General features: G+C 37.8%; 2 protein-coding genes across 7 annotated transcripts in view; one reads left to right on the top strand and one right to left on the bottom strand.

Annotated features, from left to right (window-relative positions):
- The window catches only part of RTCA (RNA 3'-terminal phosphate cyclase), a 39,625-nt gene extending 35,885 nt beyond the window's left edge, over positions 1 to 3,740 (bottom strand). For 3 of the 4 annotated variants that reach the window (XM_079110836.1, XM_079110837.1, XM_079110835.1), the window contains exon 1: positions 3,627 to 3,740. The gene's annotated coding sequence lies outside the window, so the exon portion shown is untranslated. The remainder of the gene's footprint in view (positions 1 to 3,626) is intronic. The other variant, XM_079110838.1, reaches the window with a different exon arrangement.
- DBT (dihydrolipoamide branched chain transacylase E2) overlaps positions 1 to 12,193 on the top strand; it is a 54,137-nt gene that overhangs the window by 10,651 nt on the left and 31,293 nt on the right. For 2 of the 3 annotated variants that reach the window (XM_079110770.1, XM_079110769.1), the window contains exon 2: positions 11,196 to 11,319. In XM_079110770.1, the coding sequence (XP_078966896.1) occupies positions 11,253 to 11,319 (67 nt within the window). In that variant the 5' untranslated portion in view covers positions 11,196 to 11,252. Of the gene's footprint in view, positions 1 to 3,808; positions 3,939 to 11,195; positions 11,320 to 12,193 lie in introns of those variants that run through there. The other variant, XM_079110768.1, reaches the window with a different exon arrangement.

The raw sequence follows: 12,193 nt of genomic DNA, 5'->3' as shown, positions 1-12,193 counted from the left end.
ATGAGTGGTAGAGTGCTTGTCTACTGTGTTTGAAGCCCTGGGTATGATCCCCAGCACTACACAAATAAATAAGAAAAATAAATAAGAAAATTAATACAACAACCAAAAGACACATATGTTTGGAAATTTATAAATGTCTAAATAGTCATGGATAAAAGAAGAAATGTTAATAGAAAATTTTATTTGGTTTGGTGCTGGGAATTGAATCCAGGGACGGCTTTAATAGTAAAGCATTAGGCACCTTTCTTTGAAAATCATTAGTAAGATCAGAATACCCACAACATTATCAAAAATAAAATCAGATCAGGTTAGAATTTTAAGAGTTTGTTGTGCATATGCGCTGGCAGACCAAATCAGTTTTTCAGCAGTTGGAGCACAATTTATAGAGCTCCTACCCCGTGAAGAAGAAACATCAACAAGAAACAAGAAAAAAATACATACACAATACAGGGGAAATGGGCTAAATGTATGAATAGGCATTTTAAGAATGGTTAACAAACATGCAAACAATAATGTTTCATTATTAACAATTAGTGAAATTCAAATCAAGATCATAATACCATCTCGTAATAACTAAATTGAGGGAAGTGTTTAAGTCTAGGTCTGACAATATCAAAGGAGAAACGGTGGATACTCCCTTACACAGCTGCTAGTCGTGTATTTTATACAATCACATTGCAAAACAACCTAGCATTATCTAGGGTAAAATTGAAGATAAGCATAACCTTGTTGAAACCTTGTTTTAACAATTCATTTTAAATACATATCTTAGTCTTAATAATCAAAGTGTTGTTGATTAATCAAAAGTATTTGTATTCAGAGATGCAGACTGTCAGGCCCTAATCAAATCTATTCTACTGAATTAGAATGTGTACTTTAACAAGATCTCCAATTGATGCAAATGTTCATTGAAGTCTGTGATGCACTGTCCTAGAGAAACTCTAGAACATGCATGGGAGAAATAATAATGTTCATTGAAACACTGATATGTAGTTCAAAATGGGGAACAACAAATTTCCACTGACTAGAAAGTGGATAAGTGTGGTATTATCATAAAAGCTAGTTGCAGAAAATACATGCAGTTTGATGCCATTTTCATAAGACTTGAAAATAAACAAAAGTAAACAATACATTATTAGGGATCCATATATGTGTATGTGGTAAATTCTAAAGAGAACAATGGAATGATAAGCATAATTCAGGATAAGCATTAGGAGGATAGGGAGCGAGGACTCAGGGAAGGAGCCAACAGTGATCTCCACCTGCGTGAGAAAGGTTCTATTTCTTAGATTGAATAGTGGGTTGAAGGATTTTTGTTATATTATTAGATGTGACATCTCTATATATTATAGTATTCTTTTGATTGCATCTAGTCTAACACTATAACTTTATTAAGATATGTATTATATACTAAAATTCACATGTTTAAGTGTTCAATTAAATAAATTTTAGTAGATTTATAGTTATGCAACCATTGCTACAATCTTGTAATAGGAAATTTCTACCACCAAACCAAAATTAGAAAAAAAAAAATTCTATTGTCTCATGCCCAACCCCAGCCCCAGGTGAATCTGTTAACTAATATTAATATGATTAGTTAATAATACTAATATAATAAAACTAATCTGTTTTCTGTGTCTGTAAATTAATCTTCTCTGAACATTTCATTTTAATTGGAATCATGTAATTCATATGTGACTTTTGTGTCTGGATTCTTTTACTTAGCATAATATTTTTGTGGTTCACCCATGTTACAGTGTATGTCCATACTTCAGTCATTAAGAGTTAATATTCCATTATATGGCATACCACATTTTTTTATTCATTCTCCTACTAATAGACATTTGTGTCATTTCTTGGTTTTGGCTATTATGTTAGTATGATCATTTTTGTACAAGCCTGTGTGTGGACATATTTTCATTTCTCTTAGGTAGATACATAAGAATAGAATTGGTAGGTCTTAATTGATCTTATTTTAACTAAAAACAACAAGAGTGGGGTCTTAGGTTTTTTGAGCTCAAGTGAAAGTATTAACTAGTGAATAGGTAGAATATCTCTTGATGCTGGAAAGATAAGGACACAAATACTATGAAAGCAGCAGTCCATGGAGGTAAAAGATGATAAAGGAAAGAAGTAAATTAACTATTTTCTGAGAAGGAACAGTTAAAGGGAAAGTTAAGAGGAAGAACATCGTATAGCCCTGGGAAGAAAAACAATTCACTTCAAAGGCACAACTTCTACTTTTTTACAAACTCATGTATGTGGGATTATTAAATATATTTAAAGTGCCTATAAAATTTTTCACATGGTCTGGGTGTGGTGGTGCATGTATGTAACAACTCTGGAGGCTGAGGCAGGAGGATCACAAGTTGGAGGCCAGAATCATCAGCAATTTAGTGAGGCTGTTTCAAATTTTAAAAAATAGAAAGGACTGGGTATATAGCTCAGTGATAGAACACCCTGGGTTCAATTCCCAGTATTCCCAAAAAATGCAAATGGGTAAGTTTTTAAAAATATAAGTTCTTTTGACTATCAGAGATGTTTTGATAAAGGTAATAATTTATTGTTACAGTAGTTCTATGTGTGTGTAAAATACACTGAAAGGCAAATACTACTAACACCTCCCCACCCCAGTGTTTGGGTAATTAAACAGTGAATTTGTGAAATGCCTAGAATTTTGTTTCCTGACCACTAACCTTCAATATTGAGGATTTAGGGCTGGGGAGATAGCTCAGTCAGTAGAGTGCTTGCCTTGCAAGCACGAGGCCCTGGGTTCCATCCCCAGTTAAAAAAAAAAAAAAAAAAAAGGTGAGGATTTACAATCTTTGATTTGCATTTTTCCTGTATAGTTCCTTAGGCATTTGTGCAGATTTTTATTCCTTTGTAAGAGGCAAGAACAGACAAATGTCATCCTGGACATTTCTAGAATTTGCTTTCCTAGTTAATCTGAGAATGATACTTATTAAAGAAAACTCTGATCTTTACCAGTTCTACTTGAACTGAATTTGGCATTTTTTCAAGAGGCAAATAAATCAAGATTATATGTCTGTGATATATTCTGCCTATGCTGGGCTGCTGCATCTAACAGCATTTTGTAAGAGGGGACGATAATGACGATGACATGTTTATTTTGGAGGTTGGGTAAACTTGTTCCTCTTTCATGAAAAAACAAAACACCCTGAGAAGTCAATTTCAGTCATCAAGAACACTCAGTGGAAGTAGGAAACACTAGTCAATTCCCAGGAGCAGTGGTGCAGGTCTGTAATCCCAGACACTTGATGTGGGAGGCTAGGGCAGAACGATAGCAAATTTGAGGTCAGCCTTCTCAATTTAGCAAGACTATCTCAAAAATTAGTAACAGCAACAAGGCATTGGAAAGTGTTACAGCAGGGACTTGTGAAGGAAGTCGTGGTACACAGTCTTGCTACTAAGTATAGAAATGTTCCATTTTTCTGTAATCATGAGAGTTACATACAATTCACCACCAAGAATGATACTTTCCTTGCTCATCCCTCAGGTCTTTTTGACTTTCTCTAAGTGACTGCCCTTCCTTCGTGTGCCCTCACCACTATTGTCCCCATAACAGTATGGACTGAAAAGATTATTGTCGGTGCACGTGTACTTACTTACACAGCAGCACCTTGCCAGACTTCGCCTCCTGGAATTAAATTTGCACTGCCCTCCTTCCCGCTTTCCCCTCCGCAGGCTCTGGGCTCCAGGCCGGATCCCGCTCGGCCCCACCCCGCTCCCGGGTTGGCTGCGGGGTGGGAGGCTCGTTCCTCCGCTCAGGATTGGCTGCTCTGGGGAGGCGCGTCTCCCACCTCCCTATAGGTCGCAGGCTGAGGCGTCTCTCCTAGGCGGCTGTGCCCGGCCATTTCCGGAGTAAGATGGCTGCGGTGCGAGTGCTGAGGACCTGGAGCCGGGGTGCTGGGCGGCTGGTAAGCAGGTTGGGGTGGACTTCAGGTCGGGAAGGGGTGATTGGTACCGAGGCACCCGGGAGTGGTGTGTTACACTGACCTGCAATAGCCACGCGTCCAGGGCACGCGTGATGGACAGGTAGAGGGACGCGTGCCAAGGGACGGACAGAGAAGGTGGCTAGGCGACAGGTCTGGAAACCCACTACCTCCATTCACGTAGACGAACTTCTGCCGCGACTTGCTTGCCCTCCTCCTCTGGCTACCGAAGCCCAGCTAGCTTTTCGCCTGCTGGCCTATCATTAAGCAGTTTCTATGTTCCAGCTTTAGTTAGGCACTGAGGGTGCAGAGATGTATTTCGTTAACGTTTATTGAGCACCCACGGTGTGCCATACACTAGTAGTAAGATCCCCGACCTCAGAAAACTTACCGGTTAAGCAAAGAGCATCACAACAAGGTCCTTACCCTTCAGGAACTGAGAGGCTTGAAATTCACTCTTTTGGCCTATGTTCGTACCACCACCCCCTCTGCTACAGACTTTCTGTAGCAGTGTTTAAACAGCAGGCAGTGACACATCCCAGTAATGATACTGTTTTATCCTATTTGCACAATTGTTTTCTTTTTGAGCTCCCATTTCCTGCAGGGTTTGACTCATGATCTTTCAAAATCTTTCAAGAGTCTGCTGTGAAACAAGTACTCTGCTCGACAATGGGGATGCAAACAACTCAGACATCATCCCTTCCTCCCAGAGACTGCTGCTTTGTAGTGGAGAACGAGAGGGGGACAGCTATAGAACTTAAGCAATTACAAATCAGCATAAGAAAAGAAGTGCGGAGATGAGGAAAATGCATAGAGCTACAGGGACACAGGGGAGTGGATACTTTTAGAGTACTTGGAGGTCAGAGAGGAGTCCCTACAGAATACTGAGTAACACAACATTAGACAGTGATAAGTAGAAGATAACCTGAAGAGGGCTCTTCTCTGCAGCACCTACTTGGGGTTGGCAGCCCTTCTTTTGAGAGCTTCCATTCTTGACTTTTGTGACCCATTTCCCAGTATTCCTCCTACATCATTCTCCATTTTGTTCCAATCTCCTCTTTCCTTCATCCAGTTTTAAAATACAATCAAGTGTTGCATAATGACGTTTTGGTCAACCTTGGACTGCATATATGACAGTGGAGTGTATGTACAAATATGCAACCACAAATCCCACCATTATGTACAACTATAATGCACCAATAAAAAATATGGAAAAAAAAAAATCAAGCAGGCAATGATGTTAGGACAACTGGATAACCATATACAAAAGAATGAACTCGAACCCTTACCTCATACCACATACAAAAATTAAGTCGAAATGAATTAAGGAGCTGGGTGTGGTGGCTCACTGCTGTAATCCTAGTAACTTAGGAGGCTGAGGCAGGAGGATGGGGTGTTCGAAGCCAGCCTCAGCAACTCAGCAAGGCCCTAAGCAACTTATCAAGACCCTGCCTTAAAATAAAAAATAAAAAAGGACTGGGGATGAGACTCAGTGGTTGAGCACCTCTGAGTTCAATCCCTGGTACAAAAAAAAAAAAATCAAGGCCTAAATGTAAGAGCTAAAACTATACGACTCATAGAAGAAAAGTAGGGGTTAATAATCATGATTATGGATGTGGAAAAAAAAACTCAGATATGATACCATAAACATGAGCAGCAGGAGAAAAAGCAGATTTATCAAAATTTAAACTTTTGGGATTGGGTTGTGGTTCAGTGGTAGAGCACTTGCCTAGCATGTGTGAGACACTGGCTTCAATTCTCAGCACCGCATATAAATAAATGAATAAAATAAAGGTCTGTCAGTATCTTAAAAAAATTAAACTTTTGTACTTCAAAAACTATCATTAAAAAAGTGAAAAGACAACCCAAAAAATAGGAAAAAATATACAAATCATTTACCTGTTATGGCCTTATTCTATATACATTGAATATATAAAGAACTGTCACAACTCAATAATAATAATAAAAAAAAAAAAACCCAACTTAAAAAGTGAAACAAACAACAACAACAAAAGACTATAGTGGAGCTGAAAATTTCCTATTGGCTAGTGTTTTTACTATACTTTCTTTATGTTCAGATGCATTGGGAAACAAATACCTTTGTGTTACAGTTGCCTATAATATTTAGTACAGTCACATACTTTACAAGTTTGTAGCATAAGAGAAATAGATTATTTACTGGTATGTCATTTGGTTTGTATAAATATACTCTAAGATGATCCCACAGATGAGATCACCTAATCAGGCATTTCTCAGAACATATACCTGTCATCAAGAGATGTGTGACTCTTGGTGATTCTTTTTCTTTTTGGTAATAAAGAGGCACTTTATTGCTCAGTTACATCCCTAGCCCTTTTTATTTTTAATTTTGAGACAGGGTCTCATGAAATTGCTGGGGCAGGCCTTGAATTTGCAATTCTCCTACGTCAGTCTCTCAAGTCCCTGGGATTATAGGCATTGTACCACCACACCTTGCTGACTTTTGGTGTTTCTAAAGGCTTTAAGTTTGGTCCTCTGCACTTTTTTCACTTCCTGAGTTATCTCATTCACTTTAGATTTAGTTGCCATCTATGTTGGTGATTTACTAAAGTTCCCTAATCTTCCAATCATGTCTACTCGAGACCCACATCACTGTCCAAGAAATTTTCAGTTGCACGTCTGTCAGTGTTTATCAAGTGCAGATAATAAAAACCCAACCAACAAGTAGGAAATGAAATATCTGAGCATATAGAACATCCCCAAATTAGATGACAGCTGACATTGATAAAGTGGTCTATCATCCGCAGAGTTGTCATTTCAGCAGTTCATTTGACCTTCCTTCAGGGTCACAAGAGAGCTGCTACAGTCCTGCCTACTGCCTCTGCTCCCTACTCACTCCAGTACTGGGGATTGAATCCAGGAGCATTCTACCACTGATATACATCCCCAGCCCTTTTTAAATTTTTATTTGAAACAGGGTCTTACTAAGTCGCTAAGCCTGGCCTCTAACTTGCAATCTTCTTGCCTCAGCCTGCGTAGTAGCTGGAATTACAGGTGTACCCAGCATACAACTTCTTACTCAGTATTCAGGACAGGAAGAAAGAAGAACTGGTTCTAGGTCTACTGACTAGAACAGTGTTAAGTGGCCATGTTACCTCAAGAGAGCTTGGAAAAGCTAGCCTTTATCATCTCACATGTGCCATAATATCTCAGACACATCAAACTTTAGGCTGTAAAACAAAACCCTCAAACCTGTTTCTCTTCATTGTAAACTTTAACTCTTTCTGAAGAAATCTGGTCACTATTCTCTGCTGCCCAACCTTAACTGCAGGTGTCTTGATCCTTCGTAACTGGACCTTCTGCCTCTGATCTGTGCAATTCCTATCTGTTTTCCATAGTGTAGCCAGGATGATCTTATCAAGTAAGGCACATATTTAATAATGTTATTTTCTTTCTTAATATTTTGTCCTCAACAAAATGTCCACAATTCAGATGATTGAATTGTATGATCTGGACCTTTCACGTCGCTGAGGCTTCATTCCTTATTAAAAATCTAGCATCCCCTTGGTGGCACAGTGGCATACATTTGTGATCCCAGGGACTCTGGAGGCTGAAGCAGGAGGATAAAAAGTTGGAGACTAGTCTCAGCAACTTAGTGAGACCCTGTATCAAAATAAAAACTAAAAAGAGCTAGGGATCTGACTCAATGGTAAATCACCTCCAAGTTTAATCTCCTGTACCAAAAACGAAACAAAACAGAATCCAGAAAAACTGCCCATCCAAACTCTGACACTTCCCCTACCTTAGTGCACACTAAGCTGCACTAGAACTCTATTAAACTACTTGAGTTAATTGAACACACTCAGTTCCAGACCTTTGTACATGTATTTCCTCTGATTTACAAAGACTTTTGCCTTAATCCCCACGGCCTTATCTGCAACACCCTTCATCTCCTGGGTTCCTCCTACACATTCCTCAGGTCTTGCTTCAACATAACTTTCTCCAACTAGGTTCCCTTCCTTTAGGTTTCTTTAACATACTCTAATTTCCCCATTATAGTATTGTGTTATTAGCTGTTTGTCTTCATCTTTCACTCTACTATAAATTCCATAAGGGAAGGTGCCTGGCATATTGTGGATGCTCATAAGTATTTCTTGAAGGTCCCAGTAAAGAACAGTTGTTTTATTTTAATGTTTTATAAAAAGTTATGAGCAGCAAGAGCTCTTATCACCCATAATTATCCAGATGCAGATGTCATGCTTCACACTTCCCTAGGACATCATGCCTTTGACTCTTAGTTAACTTGGTCATGTCTTATTGGATTTTTCTGTGGTGTGTGCTTCCTGTGTAAAAGAAAAAGTAACTTGAACTTAGGGACTACTTACTGTGTCCTATATAGCTTTGAATTTCATAGTCCAGCGTAATGTCTTTGGGTATGCTCAACAATTGCCTGTTGAAGTGTTATTACTTATTTCCTTACTATGTTAATCTGCTAAACCTTTTCATCTCCCTTTGTTTTTGTATTCTGGTTGTAGACATGGAATTATTAATAATTACCTTGAGTTACTAGGTGTAAACTGGATTGCCTCAGGCAAATTGGGACAAATAGTCTCCACAGAATTAGATGTATTTAAGCATTGTTGATAGGAGAATTAAGAATTGCTTTCTCTGGGGACTGAAATGGAACAAACTAAATTCCATGCGTGTATGCTGACGTCAGAATGAACCCAACTATTGTGTATAACTAGAATGCACTAATATAAGCATTTAAAATAATAAAAAAGAGGGGCTGGGGATATGGTTTAGTTGGTAGAGTGCTTGCCTAGCATGCACAAGGCCCTGGGTTCAATTCCCAGCACCAAATAATAATAATAATAAATAATAATAATAAAAAAGAATTGCCTTAAACACAAAATATATAAAACTGGTAATCTCAATAAACATGCCCTTTTACTTCTCTTTTTCAGGATAGGGAATAATATATTGTTTTTGCTTTAAAAACATGTTACTGTGAAACATTTCAAACACGTGCCAAAGTGAAGAAGATAATGCAATGATTTAAATAAGTTCATCTCTCAGCTTCAGCCACAATCAGGCTTGTTCAATCTGTTTCACCAAATATGTTTAACTTCTCATTTTACAGAGTTTCAGAAAAGTCTCAAGAATAAAACCAGGAACATTCATAAGCCCCTCTGCCTGGTTCCCTGGCTGCTGATGAATTGTTTTCTTTCTCCCTTTCTTTCTCTCTCTTTACCCCCTCTATCTACCAATCTATCATTCTTTTGCTTTGAAATGATTTAATGTACATTTCCAATGTCACCTCAACATAATTACCAAGAAATTGATGTTGATGTAGCACTGCTAGCCTCAATTTTGCCTATTGTGTCATTTATGAGCTTTATATTAAATTTAAACAAATTCTGGTTCAGGATAACATGTTGTGTCTGGTTGTCACCTTCCTCCAAATTCCTTGAATCTCAGTCATTCATTGACTTTGAAGGCATGCCCTTTTAAATTGGACATTTAAAGCCTTATACTTAATTTACTCCTATACTCTAGTGGGGGGAAATGCCTTCTCTAGCTCAAAAAATAATTTTTTCCCTTTTTTCTGTTGCCTTTTGATCCATCTATTCAGCAACTTCACAAATTTTTTTGGGTATTTTTATGTTGCTGGTGATGGAACTCGGGGTCTCTTGCATACTAGAAAGTGCTCTACCACTAAGCTACATCCCCAGCCTTAGGCTTGTTTGCATATTCGTGCAAATCACATAATGTCTGTTGCACTTTTGTTGCATTTTTCTTTTTTCCACTATTAATCACTTCAGTCAGGAGTCTCTTGTTTGTCTTAGGTGCAGTAATAGTTTCTTAGCTTCTTTCCTTCTCTTCAGGCTTTACCTGTTGTAAGCTATTTAAGAAACAATTATTAGATTAATTTCCTAATCCTTTTTCTTCAGTAGCCCATGCTGCATAAATTCAGACTCTTTATCCTGACATTTACAATTACCGACAATTTGGTCCTTGAGCTATCCTCTGCTTTCTTTTTATGAATTTGATCAAACTACTTACTGTCCCACCTGACATGCTAGGCAAATTTCTGCTGCATTCCCTTTGTTTGTACCATTTCCTCTGCCATAAAATTGCCCTTCTGCTGTTTTATTATCTATAATTATTATGCAAGAACCGCTTAAATCTTTCTTCAAGAAACCTTTCCACATTAGGCTAATCTGGAAAAAAAAAAAAAAAAGCTACATATCTCTATAAACAACACTTGATTGCCTATAACTTCTTATTATAAAAACTTAGGTTCAAGTCCAGCCTCAGCAACTTAAAGAAACCCTGACTCAAAATAAAAAAATAGAAAGGACTGGTGAAGTAGTCAGTGGTGAAGTATCCCTGAGTTCATTCCCCAGTACTAAAACACACACATCACAAGGCCCTGGGTTCGATCCCCAGCACCGCAAAAAAATAAAAAAATAAAAATAAAACACACACACACACAGCACAATGCCTTTGTGTATGTGTGTGTGTGTGTGTAATCCCAGTGATTTGGGAGGCTGAGGCAGGAGGATCTCAAGTTCAAGATCAGCCTCAGCAACTTAGCAAGACCCTGAGCAACTTAGTAAGACCGTGTCTCAAAATAAGGCTGGGGATGTAGCACAGTGGTTGAGCATCCAAGTTAAATCCCCAGTAGCGCCGCATGTGCGTACATACATACATACACACACACACACACACACAAATTTAAAGTTATGTTATAATAAACATTATACTATATATTATGCTAGAGTTTTGAGTTCTTTTGATTCTTTGAACAAAAGTACTTAAGAATATAACCACTCTTGCTGGGCGTGGTGGTGCACACCTGTAAACTCAGCAGCTCAGAATGCTGAGGCAGAAGGATCACAAGTTCAAAGCCAGTCTCAGCAATTTAGTGAGGGCCTGAGCAACTCAGTGAAACCCTGACTCTAAATAAAATACAAAAAAGGACTGAGATGTACGTGGCACAGTGGTTAGGTTGTGTCCCTAATTTCAATCTCCAGTAAAAAAAAAAAAAAGAAAGAAAGAAAGAAAAGAACCATTTCTTATAAACTTCATTGTCCCTGTTGCTAATTTTCTGGTTTCTGCTTAGATGATTTCATATGTAAATCATGATAATGATGGTTCTACTTTTTTAAATAGAATTGAAATTCAATATATACTTTAAGAGATAAGCCATTAAGATAATTAATAAACACTTTTTGGTTGTTGTTTTCTCATTTGTAGATTTGTGTTCGCTATTTTCAAACATGTAGTAATGTTCATGTTTTGAAGCCCAAATGTATGTGTTTCTTCGGTTATCCTTCATTCAAGTATAGTCATCCACATCAATTGCTGAAAACAACTGCTGGTAAGTATGATCACAATGCAGCTTACGTACAAAATAATGTTAAAGAACTTACCAGCATTTTTTTTCTTTTCTTTTATAGTAATTGAAAATTTACCATAGAGTTGACCATAATTCTAGCCTGGCTATCCCCACATCTATTCATTTTCTTTTTTCTTTCTTCACCCCCTTACTTTACTTAATGCTTGTATCTTCCTAATTTTGGGATTGGGTTGTATTGGGCCATTGATTCTTTACCATCTGACTCATCTAAGTGCAATAGTTAGTATTGACTGACATTCTCAATCAAGCTATCTTGACCAAGGCATCTTTTAATAGAGGTATCTTTGTGTCTTTTATACACACTGTAATATTGTTCTTTTGATCAAACCCTTAATCTGTCAGGCCATGTCTTGTCATATGGTGTGATGAAACCTGTATGACATACTCCTAAATAGAAAGTCCCCTGACTTTTTTTTTTTTTTTTTTTTTTTGCGGTGCTGGGGATCAAACTCAGGGCCTTATGCTTGCAAGGCAAGCACTATACCAACTGAGCTATCTCCCCAGCCCTGTCCCCTGACTTTTAACATTTACCTTCCTTTCCCCCAACTTTTTCTATCTTAAGGACTTAAATATTAGATTTGGCAAGGGCACAAGAACTTTTTTCTGATGTTCTATTGATAACCCTGATAAAGAGCCCCTGACTTTTGTTATAGAATTAAGCTTTTGATAGGTAAATTGAACCTTAGTATGGTAGCAGTGAAAAATATGGGAATTCCAGGCAGACCCCACTCTTCCATGCTTTTTATATGTCATCTTATACCAGGACATATAAGGTAGGTGAGACATACAAGGCATGTAAACTTTCACCATTTTTTTTGTTCATATATATATATAT

The sequence above is a fragment of the Sciurus vulgaris genome (genome assembly GCF_902686455.1).
Source record: "Sciurus vulgaris genome assembly, chromosome: 1".
Lineage (NCBI taxonomy): Eukaryota > Metazoa > Chordata > Mammalia > Rodentia > Sciuridae > Sciurus > Sciurus vulgaris.
This window is presented reverse-complemented; position numbering and strand designations above follow the sequence as displayed.